General features: G+C 40.0%; 1 protein-coding gene across 1 annotated transcript in view; it reads right to left on the bottom strand.

Annotated features, from left to right (window-relative positions):
* Positions 1-12,528, bottom strand: part of GREB1L (GREB1 like retinoic acid receptor coactivator) — a 255,520-nt gene that overhangs the window by 57,975 nt on the left and 185,017 nt on the right. The window contains 6 exon segments of the mRNA XM_033087644.1: positions 1,009-1,206; positions 3,490-3,624; positions 4,160-4,288; positions 5,769-6,095; positions 10,050-10,235; positions 11,888-12,025. Coding sequence (XP_032943535.1) covers positions 1,009-1,206; positions 3,490-3,624; positions 4,160-4,288; positions 5,769-6,095; positions 10,050-10,235; positions 11,888-12,025 — 1,113 coding nt within the window.

The raw sequence follows: 12,528 nt of genomic DNA, 5'->3' as shown, positions 1-12,528 counted from the left end.
AATTTAAGCAGCACTGTGATAGGCATGAAACATATAAAGTACACTTGAAGTTCCTTTGAATTTCTCTGTCTGTTTTTAAATATATTGAAAATAAAAATTTTTACGGTGGCAAAAGATTCATCCCCCAACTAAAAATCTGTATGTGTGTGTGTATGTTTCCCCCAGCTAAGGTATTCAGAAGCCACTTGACATTTATAATTTCCTTTTCAAACCTAGTTTACAAAGGCAAGTATTTTTCTAAATTTTTTACTGCTTCTTATAATTCTAAGCAAATTATATTATATATATATATATATATATATTTATTTTTAGTTTTTTTTTTTTTTAGACATTACGTTTTATTTTTATTTTTTAAAGGAGGGCACAGCTCACAGTGCTCACAGTGGCCCATGTTGGGATCCAACCGGCAATCTTTGTGTTATCAGCACCACGCTCTAACCAACTGAGCTAACCGGCCACCTCATGAATTTTATATTTTAAAGGGATATTACTTACCAGAGACTTCTAGAATTTTTGCTCCCTACCTTTTTATATTTTCTGGGAAAATATTTTTCCTCAATACTTATTCTCTTAAAATCATTAGGAGAAGTTCTGACTTCTCATTGTTGACATGGGGATGGTGTAAGAACCGACCTAAGGGAATGGGACCCATCTGAGCCATAGAAGGAGTTCAGGTGGCACAGATACCATCACCCCTATCCTTGCCTTGAGAACATTTTTCTTCATATATGAGTGCCCAGTTTCTAGTCCACTGGTAACACCATAGACTTAACAGTATCAGGCAAACACGTACATAAATTTACTCTTGACCGAGAAGGGTGAAGGCCAGAGTACTTTGAGGGAAAACTTACAGATAAATTTGAAATAACATTTAAAGTGCTCTTATGATTTTTATTACTGTAAAAAGGATGGAAGTGTCATATAAACACTTAGATTAAGCAGAAGGAAGAGGCAGAGGGAACCTAAGGCTGGATCTAGGTAGGGTCCTGTTTGAAAGTTCGATCTTACCTGATTGTCGAATCCGTTGAAGAGTCTGCTGGACCAGAACCTCCGATCTTGGGACAATGATAATGAAGTCCACTTTGCTGAAGTGGCCGAGGTCCAGGCTCTGGCTGCCACTGTCTGCTATAGCACACACCTGGGATAAGAGTTTTCTGGCAACTGTAAGCTGTGGCTGATAAATTTGGAAGGTTTCATTATCTGAATCTAAAATTAAAAAAGTCATAAGAACAAGATCAATTCACTTCTGTGATGGCTACTATGAATCCAGATGGGGGCATATAACACACACACACACACACACACACACACACACACTCACACACACACAGCACGGTAAAGTAATGCTCTGTCACCAAGAATCCTCTTTCTATTTTCACTCTCTATTGAGTTTTAATAGATTTGCCTATTTTCCCTGAAAGCTTGGCTCTGAAAGGATGTGCTCAAGAGTGAATGTGGTAATTTTTATTTTAAAATCGATTCTCTCACAAATCACTAACCCAGCACCCCTCCCCCATCCAGACATGGGGGCACAGACCACACTCCTGCAGGTGGAGCCAGGCCTCATCTCTGGAAAGGGGAGGGAAGAGTTTCTGTTTTCTTTAGGACTATCAGCACAGGTCAGGTGCCCTGGCCCAAGCCCAGTTCAGGGAAGGAGGCGATGCCCTCACCATGAAAATGCTGAGTTCCTTTGAGCATTTCTGGATGGCACCACAGTAAACATTTCCTCTCCAGCAAGTCCATTGCAACATGATTTAAAGTACTCCTCCCTCTGACTGTATAACGTAGGTCACGGAGACACTACCTTCACCTTTTTCACACTTGACTTTGCCAGTGCTTGTGACCTGGCAGGGCTAGATGATTGTGGTCAATTCCAGTGCTGACGCCTGTGCTATCTGAAGAGACCTGACTCATGACATGGCCAGCTGGCCACTGAGTAGGTGACGTACGAGAAAAGCATTGCCCAGATACTCTAAGCATGCCAGCAGCTTTTAATTATGAGTTATGACCAAGCTATCAATCTCTCTTATACGTGCATGCATGCACTCACACAATGAAGGAGACAGGCTTCGTCAGCTAAATGCCTGAGCAGGCAACATCCAACACTTTTTTAAAGAGCTGCTTTTTATCAGGAACACATGTGGACGTCTGACTGGTACACACAAAAGCCCAATTAACATGTGCTAATGAATGTTCTCTAAAATCAAACTGCAAGGCAGCCAATGCAAAGACAACAGTCACAACGCCCCAGCCACATGGAACCTGAGAGTGAGTGGCGATCTAGACAGGTGGGTCTCCCCATCAGCTGAAAGAACCCACTAGAAAAGGCCAAAGCTGCAACTTTTATTAGTAGCCCCAAAGTTTCTGACCCGCAAAGATTACCAACCAAAATAAGTGTCTTTCTGATCATTAGGCTATTACTTTCATTTCATAGGTTAGATGGGTGGGGATTAACATGGATAAATGGCGTAACTTTGTGGAATTTAGAAAATTTTCAAGTTTGAGGAAAACTGAAAATATCTTTAAGCAGTTTCTTCAACAGGGACTCAAGAATATGGACATGGGAATCTGTAAGTCCCCTGAGCATTTATAAATTCTAACTTTGTTAGAATTCAAAGCAGTATTAATACCTTTTAGATCATCTGGATGATCACTTTACTACCAAATAATATCCAGAAGTCAAAAAAATTTATTGTCTGTATTTACATTTGTTTTTTACGGCTGAACTGATGCCAAGCCAGGCTATTTTTATTGCAGAGGCGATCCTAATGTATAAATGATGCTTTCCTACCAAGTGGAGGCCAAAAGGCTGTCAGCAGCAGCTTATATGGATCTGTTTCGAACATATCCTTTCTCCTGTTCTTTTCCCCATCCTTTCCTATGTTGTACCTATCAAACAGGAAATTGGGGAAGAAATCCAACCTAACGATTGAACTCCTCACCCATGTCCCACCATCCCCCTTTTTGTCCAGGGAGCTTGTTGTAGTGCAGATGATGTTTTGCTGTCGCTGTTCTACCTGCCAGGAAAGCTTCACTATTCCTGACTGGGTGTGTTTTACACATCAGGGAGAACATGAAGGGAGAGGAGAGCCAGAAGCCCTGCCCAGAACGCAGTCTAGACTCTTTCAAACAGTTCTTTGAAGCCCTCAGCGAGCACCAACAGCTCTCTGGGCACAGCTGGTGGAGCTAAGGAAAGTACACCCAGAAGCCAGGAGTCTTTTGAAGGAAAAAAAAGAGACTGCTGAAAACAAAGTCTTTGACTTTAATTTTAATTCTCGGAGATATTTACTAAGAACAAGGTGGGTGTTTGTTCCAAGTCACATGGGAAAGTCCTTTGAATTTGAGCCAGATTTATTGTGTAGAGAATAAGGAGAAGCCTGTCACAGTCTGTGACTTGAAGCCGAGACCTCAAAATCCTCAGGAAGATTTGGCCTCTACAATGTCTGTCTCGAGGGCTGACTGCCTGCTTTTGGTATGAGGTGACATTACCCAGGTTTTGTGTGGGAATCATCGCAGCAGCCTCCTGAGGTGACACATATTCATTAAGGTCTCCATTGAAAGGGGTAACCACACTATCTCCTCTTCTTTGTTGCATTTTTTCTAGCAGCTTGTCCAGATCATCACCTGTTACAAAATAAAGTGGACCAAAGGAGATTAGGAGGAATGATATGTTTGTATCAGTCTCCAAGTTGGGCCAAAGCTGGGCTCTCATCAAGATTTGTCAGTGAGCCCGCTTTTCATGTCTGAGTTTACACTTGGCCATCCCTACAGCCAGAGCGACCGTCATTTATACCAAGCTTACGGTTTACACACTTTCACATACTGTCTCTCTCTTGAGCTCCATGATACTAAAAGCAGACAGGATGGGATCATTATATCTCAGTTAAAAAACTGAGACCTGCAGAGAGAGATTCTCGCCCAAGGTCAGACAGCAAAGTAGTGGCTGAGCGGAGGCCTCCCATTCTAGTAGCCCTGTGCCTTCTTCCTCTGGACGCCCTTGCTGTGTCACTCACAACATACTTAGGATAAACCATTCCAAACGAAGGGAGGTCAGTGGGGAAGCTTAAGCTCCACACTTTTCTCCTTGACAAGCTAAGATGTAAGTCAGAAAATCACACCTCCAGGGCTGGCAGTGTGGCTGAGCCCTACAACCACTCACCTAATGATGTGGTTTTGAAATGCGATGCCAGGAAACTGACCTTTCCTGTGATGAGCTCATAACTTATCTCTTTCAAAAACTCACTTGTGGTGAGCATGCTCTCTGCCAGTGCTCTGGACTGATGCTGACCTGCAGAACAGAGGGACAGAGTATGATGGGCCAGTGAGGAAAATGTCCACCATGACATGATTTATAATAGCAAACGCTGGACACAGCTAAAGTGTGTAACTACAGGGACTCGGCGAAGAAAATAATGGCACATCGAAACATGGAAAATTACCCAGCATTTGAAATGACAATTCTAAACAGAAGATGTTTATAATATGATGTTAGGTGATCAAGGGGGAAAATGACACATCTTATGTTTGTAACTGTGAGACTGGACCATACCTGTGTTTAAAGGCTAGGGGGGAATGTGAAAAAACTTTTAAAATTGTGTTTGGATAGTTATAATGAACATCTGTCTTAAAAATATGAACTTATATTGTTAAGTTGATTTTATACATGAAAATGAAAAACTTTCTGATGAAACTTTCTGAAAGAGACATATACCATAGAGAGATGGGCAGGCAAGTTTTGCCAAAGTGAGGGGGGTTTGGTCTCTTTGGTAGGAAGAAGTGAGAGCCATTCATTAGAGAAGAAAAGCAAAATTTAGTCCAAATGGCTCCTCAGGATAGTGCCTGATAGAAAATCAGCACGAAAAACACAAATACAGGGTGGCCGGGTGGCTCAGTTGGTTAGAGCGCGAGCCCTGAACAACAGGGTTGCCGGTTCAATTCCCACATGGGCCAGTGAGCTGCGCCCTCCACAACTAGACTGACGACAGTGAGCTGCTGCTGAGCTGCCAGTTAGAGAGCGAGCTCTCAACAAGGTTGCCTGTTCAATTCCCACACAGGATGGTGGGCTGTGCCCCCTGCAACTAAGATCGAAAAGAGCGACTGGACTTGGCACTGAGCTGCGCCCTCTACAACTAGATTAAAGGAAAACAACTTGGAGTTGAGCTGCACCCTCTCCAAGTAGATTGAAGGACAACAACTTGGAGCTGATACGCCCTGGAGAAACACACTGTTCCCTAATATTCCCATATAAAAAATTTTGAAAAATGAAAAAATAAAAAGAAACACAAACACATTGTGTAATGTACCAACTTTCTGAACCTTTTTTTTAGAGTCAATATGATGACATAAATATCCTCTTCAGTGAGGAGGTGAATACATGAGCTAAGTTCCTGGCAAATTTGATTAACTGGCTTAGGCCACCTGTGGTGATGGCTTTATCACATGCTAGAGTGGTAACATTTCCAAAATCTTTTAAGGACAGAAGTTACATGAGACAAGGGTATCTGTTACCAGGGCATGCTTTGAAATAATGCTCCCACAACCAGCTGACAGGGACAGCAGCCAAACTAAGGGCTACAAAAATCTGATCTGAGAAGGAAAGGAAAAGTTAAAATTAGGAGAAGAACCCAGGCGGGAGCACTTAACCAGAGATTAACTGCATGGATGCCTGAAACACCCAATAAATAGTTTTCAAATGGACAGATGACTGAATGAATGGATTAAAAAAAACAAAAACAAAAAACAAACAAAAAACAAGAAACGTTACTCACCTAATACTACCACACAAAATTCATTTCCTCTGATTTTCGATGCACAAATTGCCACAACATAGTCTGGTAGCCTTTGATAGTGTCTCATTTCACTGAGAGTCCTCAATGTCTCTGAAATGCCCTCCGCCAAAGAGTTTTGGGTCACAATCACATGAACCAAGTCTTGAGATACGCTGGCAATTAATCGAGCAAGCCAGGGGAGTTGTCCTGGTGACACAGGTACCCACTGAGCACCCATCTGCAGGGCTCTCTCCCTCAGAGTAAATTCCTGCATAGCTTTCAGCATAATTTGCTCAAATTCTTCCCTGAGAGGTATCTGATCAGGACCTAAATGGAAGAGAATTGCAGCTAGAATTTTTTTAAAAAATCACAGCTAGAAAATAGAGACACACATCAGTATGCAGTCCTTCCAAGCCCATCATAATCCAACTGGCAAATAAGCTTTTTCCTGTAGTGACCACAGGTATACAGTGCCTGCTAACCATTATCCACTGAGAAATTACCTTCTTTCTTCTCTCTCTGTTTCAATATTTTTTTTAATGCAGGCTTCTGTTCTCCTTTATTTAATCTTGATATCTTTAAAAGAGGATGTACTCAGAGATAATATTAATTCTACTGTATGCCTTGGGAGATGGTCATTGAAAGGGGCATATTGCCTAAACTATTAAACCTGGCATTATAGAAATGGTTAATGACTACATATGAAGTAAGAAACTAACTTACTGGTGTATAGTCAACTTTAGGTTTCACTCATTTCTCATTTTATTCATAGGTACTATGTAAAATATTTTCATGTATTACCACTATACCTCATTTTGAGAAGACTATCCACAGGAAAATCAAGTTTAATTATTTTTCACTCCCAATTTATATTTAGGCAGCCAGACACTTTCCCCAGATAGAGCATGCTCTCATTGTCTAGTGACTCCCCAGCATTCTGGGTTGTTAAATATGGCACGTAGCCCTCTCCCTCAGCAGTGGTCGTGGCTAAGCTTCTACGGGTGCCCTGTGGCCCTGGAATTAGGGAAATTTTGTTTTCCTTATTCTCATTAGAAACTCAACCAGTCTTGAGGATAAAATAAGCAAATCAATGTTTGGCATCCAAGCAACACAAATGAATTCCTACATTTAGTTTAAATAGAAACCAGTGGCATTATATTCACTTCCTCTGTTCATAGCCTTTTCTTTTGCTGTGCAGACCCGACATTTGAAACTCAGGCTCCCACAAACAGATACAGACTCCTCAGGGTCTGAGATCAAGCAATAGCCTCAGAACTTGGGGCTTAAAAGCCCCTTGCGAAAGAATACAAGGATAAGGGGCTGGAGTTCTGTATGGGAAGAAGGCACTTTGAGTGAGTCAGAAATCTGTCCTTCCACTAATAGGGGTTTAAGTGGCCTCCCTGGCCTCTACCCATCCTCTCTGGGAAAGTAAGAAAATGAAGGTTTAGTAATTTTTTTTAGGATAAGAAAAAAATAAAATATCATATATTTACAAAATATAAACCATTTTAATTGGAGAAAACAGTTTCTCTGGGATTAGTTGGAGACCAGAGGGAGGTAGGAGAGTGAAATCCTAACAGACAGATTTTTCTCTTCTATACAGGGAAAGAGGGCCAGAAAATTGCAATGCTGACACTGTGTTTATGTTTCTTATGTCCTCCCCACACACTTGCTAGGAGGAGGTGGATGCCCTATCACCTGGGAGTCACCCGGGCATCTGATCTTCATTCAGCTTTATCAAATTAGCATTATGGTTAGTGGTCACTAGGTATACACTTGGTAGTGAGCCCAAAGTAGACAGATTCATACTGATTGTATTAGATGAAGGAACAGTGATCGTCTATTTAAAGCTTTCTTCCATCAGAACAAATGACAGTTGAAAAGCATGTGGCTCTGGTTGTCTCCGATTTCCCTACTGCCTCTCACGGACAACCTGAGGGCTCAGGCCTGCTTAATAGGTGACGCGTCCATAAGACCCACTCCAAACCACGATTAAATAATATGTTTTATATTAAGGCAGCATAATTAAATCCAAATATAAAGGCATTTGGGGAAAATAAAACTATCAAACGTGTTCATAGCATTATCTGTTGCCTTAAAACTCACTTTTTATAGAGTTCTGACTGAATTATTGTTAGGAATTGAGAAATGGAAAAAAATGTATCAAACTTTAAATGAGGTAAGAGAGTTCTTAGAGTAAAATGTCTTGCTTCCAATCACCTCCCATCATTTCTTCATCCTCAGCCTTTACAGCTAAATTGCAGGAGCCTTTTCTCTACTTTTCACAAACTTGATAATAGTAATTTTGTTCCTTCAAGTAACTCAGTGTAGCCCAGGCATCAGTTCTGATGGCTTTTCAGATAGAACTCCTCATAGGATAAGACAAGGTTCCAACAGACTCAGAGCCGTCCAAGAATCTCTGGATTTGCTGATTTCATTATCTACTTCAAAAGATTTTCAGATTGTGAAATAACAGAGTTTTTTTTTTTTTAATGACTGTAGTGGAAAGGCCTGTTCCTTCTAAAGAATCTTGCTTTTCTTCTTCTGTTACCTCGCCATTAAAGCATTAGACCTGTCCTTTTAGAAGTTTGGATTTACTTTTTAAAATGTTTATAACCTATAGCATATGTGAAAATATTCTTGCTCCCTTCTTCAAAGCCTCTGAAGGCAAAAAAAAGAAAAAAAATTTCAAAGATTTCAGAAGAATTAGTTGTTGAGGAGAAGAAATGTCCCAAAGTACAAAATTTAGATTAAAAAAAAGAAATAGCTATTCACATTGCACATTAAGAGACATAATTAATTTGTTCCAAGTAGGAAAGAACGGATCCTGCAGGGCAGAAAAGAGTTTTATTTAACTGAAAGGAGATTTTTCTTTTTTAAAAAATAAGAACTTTTAGTAATTTAAGGGAAGATATTTGTCTTGACCATTTAGTTCATCTTAATTAACTTGGACTTTGATTTTTTAAATTGTTATTAAGATTAAAAAAATGTTTTACTGATTGGTTTGGTTTGCTATATATGTTTTTGTTTTAGTGATTCTGGATACATCTAAAGCTGGTTTTAGATCTTGGAACACAGTTGAAAATCAGTACATAGAAATTATGACATCAAATGAGTGCAGACACAGGTGGTTTTTATAATTTTATTACCCACTAATAAGCATGATTAGCAAGTCCTAGGCTGATCATGAAAGTGGCTTATGAGATATCCGAAGCCTTGCAAGTTTCAAAAGCCCATGTCAAAGCAGGGCTTCAGGCTCTCCAGGCACCAAGAGTTACAGCCATGGCCGCTAGCTGATACTCCAAACACTGAATCGAGCCTGGTGAAGATTTTTTTTTAATTTAACATTGTAGAGCCCGGTGTTTTATTATTCAAAACCAAAATATTTTCAAATATTTAAAAAATTCACAAGAGTGCAGATAAAATTTTTATGTGTAATTTGACATCTTTTACATCTTCCTAAGTAAATCGTGGCTGGAAGTCCTAGAGTGAGTGTATAATTAGGTTGCATATTAGATAGCCTACTGCAGTTTGCAAAATAAAGGACATTGCGATGTAAATGCTGCTGAATCACTACAGTATTGTCAAGGCACCTGCATACACCCACTGTGGGGCTCAGAAGATATATCAAATAGAGGAAGTGCAGGGTTCATGACCTATGTATCCCCCTTACCCTAGCCCAGAGAGCCTTCCAAGGAGTCCAGTTAGTACCTCAATGAAGGAAAGCAATATGGGACAACATCAAAGTGGTGTAGCTGGAGAAGAAAAAAATGGGTGTAGGGACAGTGGATAAACAAGATAAAAAGGCTAACTGGAAAATAATTCTCTAAGGTAATGGCTACATTTACATTCCAAATGGCAGCTGCACTTTCAGAGAGATGGCTTGGCCAGCCTTCCCTAGGAGAGGTGACCATGGCACAGCTCTTTGAGGTTCTGTCCATCAAATACTTTGGAGACCCTAGGACCATTATGAGACTGGCCACTAGGTGGAGCAATTTATCTCTTATAGGGCCCAAAGAAACAAAGCCAGGAGCAAGGGCTCTGAGAGAAAATGGGTTGTGTGGGGGAGGAAATGGACAAGTGGTGGAAAGGGAAGAAAAGGGCTAGGAAAGAAATAAAGAAGAGGAAAGGGAGAGTCATAGACAATGGGGTTGAAGGAAAAGAATGATAGAAGTGGAAAGAGACAGGTGGATGAATATGAGAAAGTAGAGAAAGAAAAAAAGTATGTTACAAAAAAGATTAAAAATTGTCACCATCAAATGATTATTGAAAATAGCTTACCCAGCCGCACAAGATACTGTATCGTCAGAAGAATCATGTTTTCCACACTCAGGAGTTGGCTGCCAGTCAACCCTAATTGTTCCAAATCTTTGTTTTCCAATTGTGGAATCTTGTAGCAATTCACCAGCAGAGGACTCACAACAATGTCACCAACATTTCCATAGAAATAGGGTAAAGTGCCATAGCCTGCCCCAATAGAAGTAGGTCAGTAAACTTCAATATTTCATTTTGGTGTCCAACCAGATACGCTTGCTCAATTAGGATCAAAGATGCTTAACAAAGTTTCCTGCCCTCTGAGATGGCTACCAAACAAATCACTGAAATATACCAATCTCAGGGAATTCAGATGCTCCAAATTTTATCCTTATATTAAATCAGATGAACAAGAAGCAAAATACTATAAAATTATATTATGTCTGTTTTCCACAGAAAGGACATGTTAATACTATATAAGTATATCTGCCATAAAGAATAAGTTTGCAAAACATCTCTGTATCCTTTGTAAAACTGCAATGATAAAATATTTTCTAATAAAATTCTTGATCAAGTTTCTTTTCAGATAAGAAGTCAGAAAAGAAACAAACTATAATAACATATCTCACCTCCTGAGGTTTTCTTTAAATATTTTTAAAGCTATACTCATTGATCAAAAGCAGTAATTCCACCAGTCGCAAATACTTGGAGCTTCTACTCCTTTTGTTATCTTAGCTATTTTTTTGTTATGTTCTCTTCCTAATGTCAGTAAACAGCCTCAAATTATCTTAGAAGTTGACAGGACAAAAATATGTTGAAAATATACCCTGTTTTGGTAGTCTGGTGGAGAGGACAGTCCTTCTGTGAGTCTTTCTAAAAGACAGACACCAAAGGGTCCCCATGTTCCATGTATCTTTCCAAGGCTTAGTTGCACTATGCATGCAACTCAAATGCTCAATAAAAACTTCCTGACATACGGAATTTAAACAACAGGGACTCCCCCAGTGCCTACAGGTCCAGGATCAGTGGATAGGGAAGCCTGATAAAGGACTGGGCTTGAAACAAAACCATCCATGCCAGTAGACTCAAGCCAACTGCAAGAAGGAGATAATACCCTAAAGACCTAGTGGAGGTTAAACACCCTATCTGTCAAGTCCCAAAGGTACAGCAGGCAGTCTCCTTCTGGTCTAGGCTAGATCTCAAATGAGGGGACTCTTGAGTGGGTATGAAAGGCACTAAGTCCTGGAATCTAGGGACCCTTAAATTTCTACACCTCCACTTATAGACAGCTTGGAAAGACTCAGACCCCTTAAAGATACTGATTCACAGATGCTTCCCCACAGTTCAGATCTGCAACTTTGGGGCCTTTTGGTTATCCTGAGTGGGGCCTGTTAGCTGGCTCAGCTTGTTCCTTTACTCTGTGGTTTGGCTCCCTTTGACTGAAATGTTCCCTCTCCCCTATCTTGTCCATCCTTGCCCACTCTTCAGGACCCAGCTGAAACATCACCTCTGGGAAGGGCCTTCTCAGGACCCTCAGGCAGAGTTAAGCTCCCTCTCCCCTGAGCTCATGTAGTTCTTGGTTGTGAATCTCTACCAGCTCAAGTATCACAGAGTGTTATAATTGTTATTTACATGACAGACTCCCTCCCTAAAAAGTGCTCCCTGTGTGCCAAAAGACCTTGCCTTATTCCCAACTTCTAGTCACATGTTTAATATAGCATGAAGGAGCTTACCAATAAAAGCTGAAAGAATCAACAGATGAATAAATGAATATATTCCAGAACACATGAATAAATACACAAACAATGCGATGGAGAAACACTCCTAGATTCCAGCTGATACAACTTGGGATTCTTTTGCCTTACCTATCAGAATTACTGGTCTAATTCCTGAGTTACTCAGCAGGTTTTCAGGAACAATTACAGTTTCCCCTGCAGGAATGGGTCGAGGTTGTAAAATTCCAGTTAATGGGGTCTGTGGAACTGGAGCAGATAAAAGAGACTCTGGAAGAAAAGTTGTTTGACAAGAAGGATTAGACATAAAAGCTAAAGGCAATACAACTGAAATCAATGCAGTGTTAATACTTTTAATACAGAAATTTTAGAAGTCTAATAGTTTGTTGTTGTTTTTCATTAAAGTGATTCATGTTTATCATATAAAATTAGAAGTGAGAAAAACAAAAGGAAAACAAATCAACCATTATCACATCACCTGGAGATAACTACTATTTAGCATTTTGGTACTTTTTCCTTCTAGTTGTTTTTCCACATGTAGTCTTTTGGATTCTGTTTTGTATTTTATCTTTCCCTGCCAGTATATCAAGGCATATCTGTTCATATAGAAAATTTGAAAAGTATAGAAAAGCGTGAAGAAGGATCAACTCATCACCAATCAGTACTACCTAGAGGCAACCGCAGTAACATACTGGCATAAATCTTTGTGTATATAGCATCTCTCTGTAGTGTTTAAAATTACTCATTTAAACAAACTTAAATTTTTGAAGAAC

Source organism: Rhinolophus ferrumequinum, chromosome 19 (assembly GCF_004115265.2).
Source record: "Rhinolophus ferrumequinum isolate MPI-CBG mRhiFer1 chromosome 19, mRhiFer1_v1.p, whole genome shotgun sequence".
NCBI lineage: Eukaryota > Metazoa > Chordata > Mammalia > Chiroptera > Rhinolophidae > Rhinolophus > Rhinolophus ferrumequinum.
This window is presented reverse-complemented; position numbering and strand designations above follow the sequence as displayed.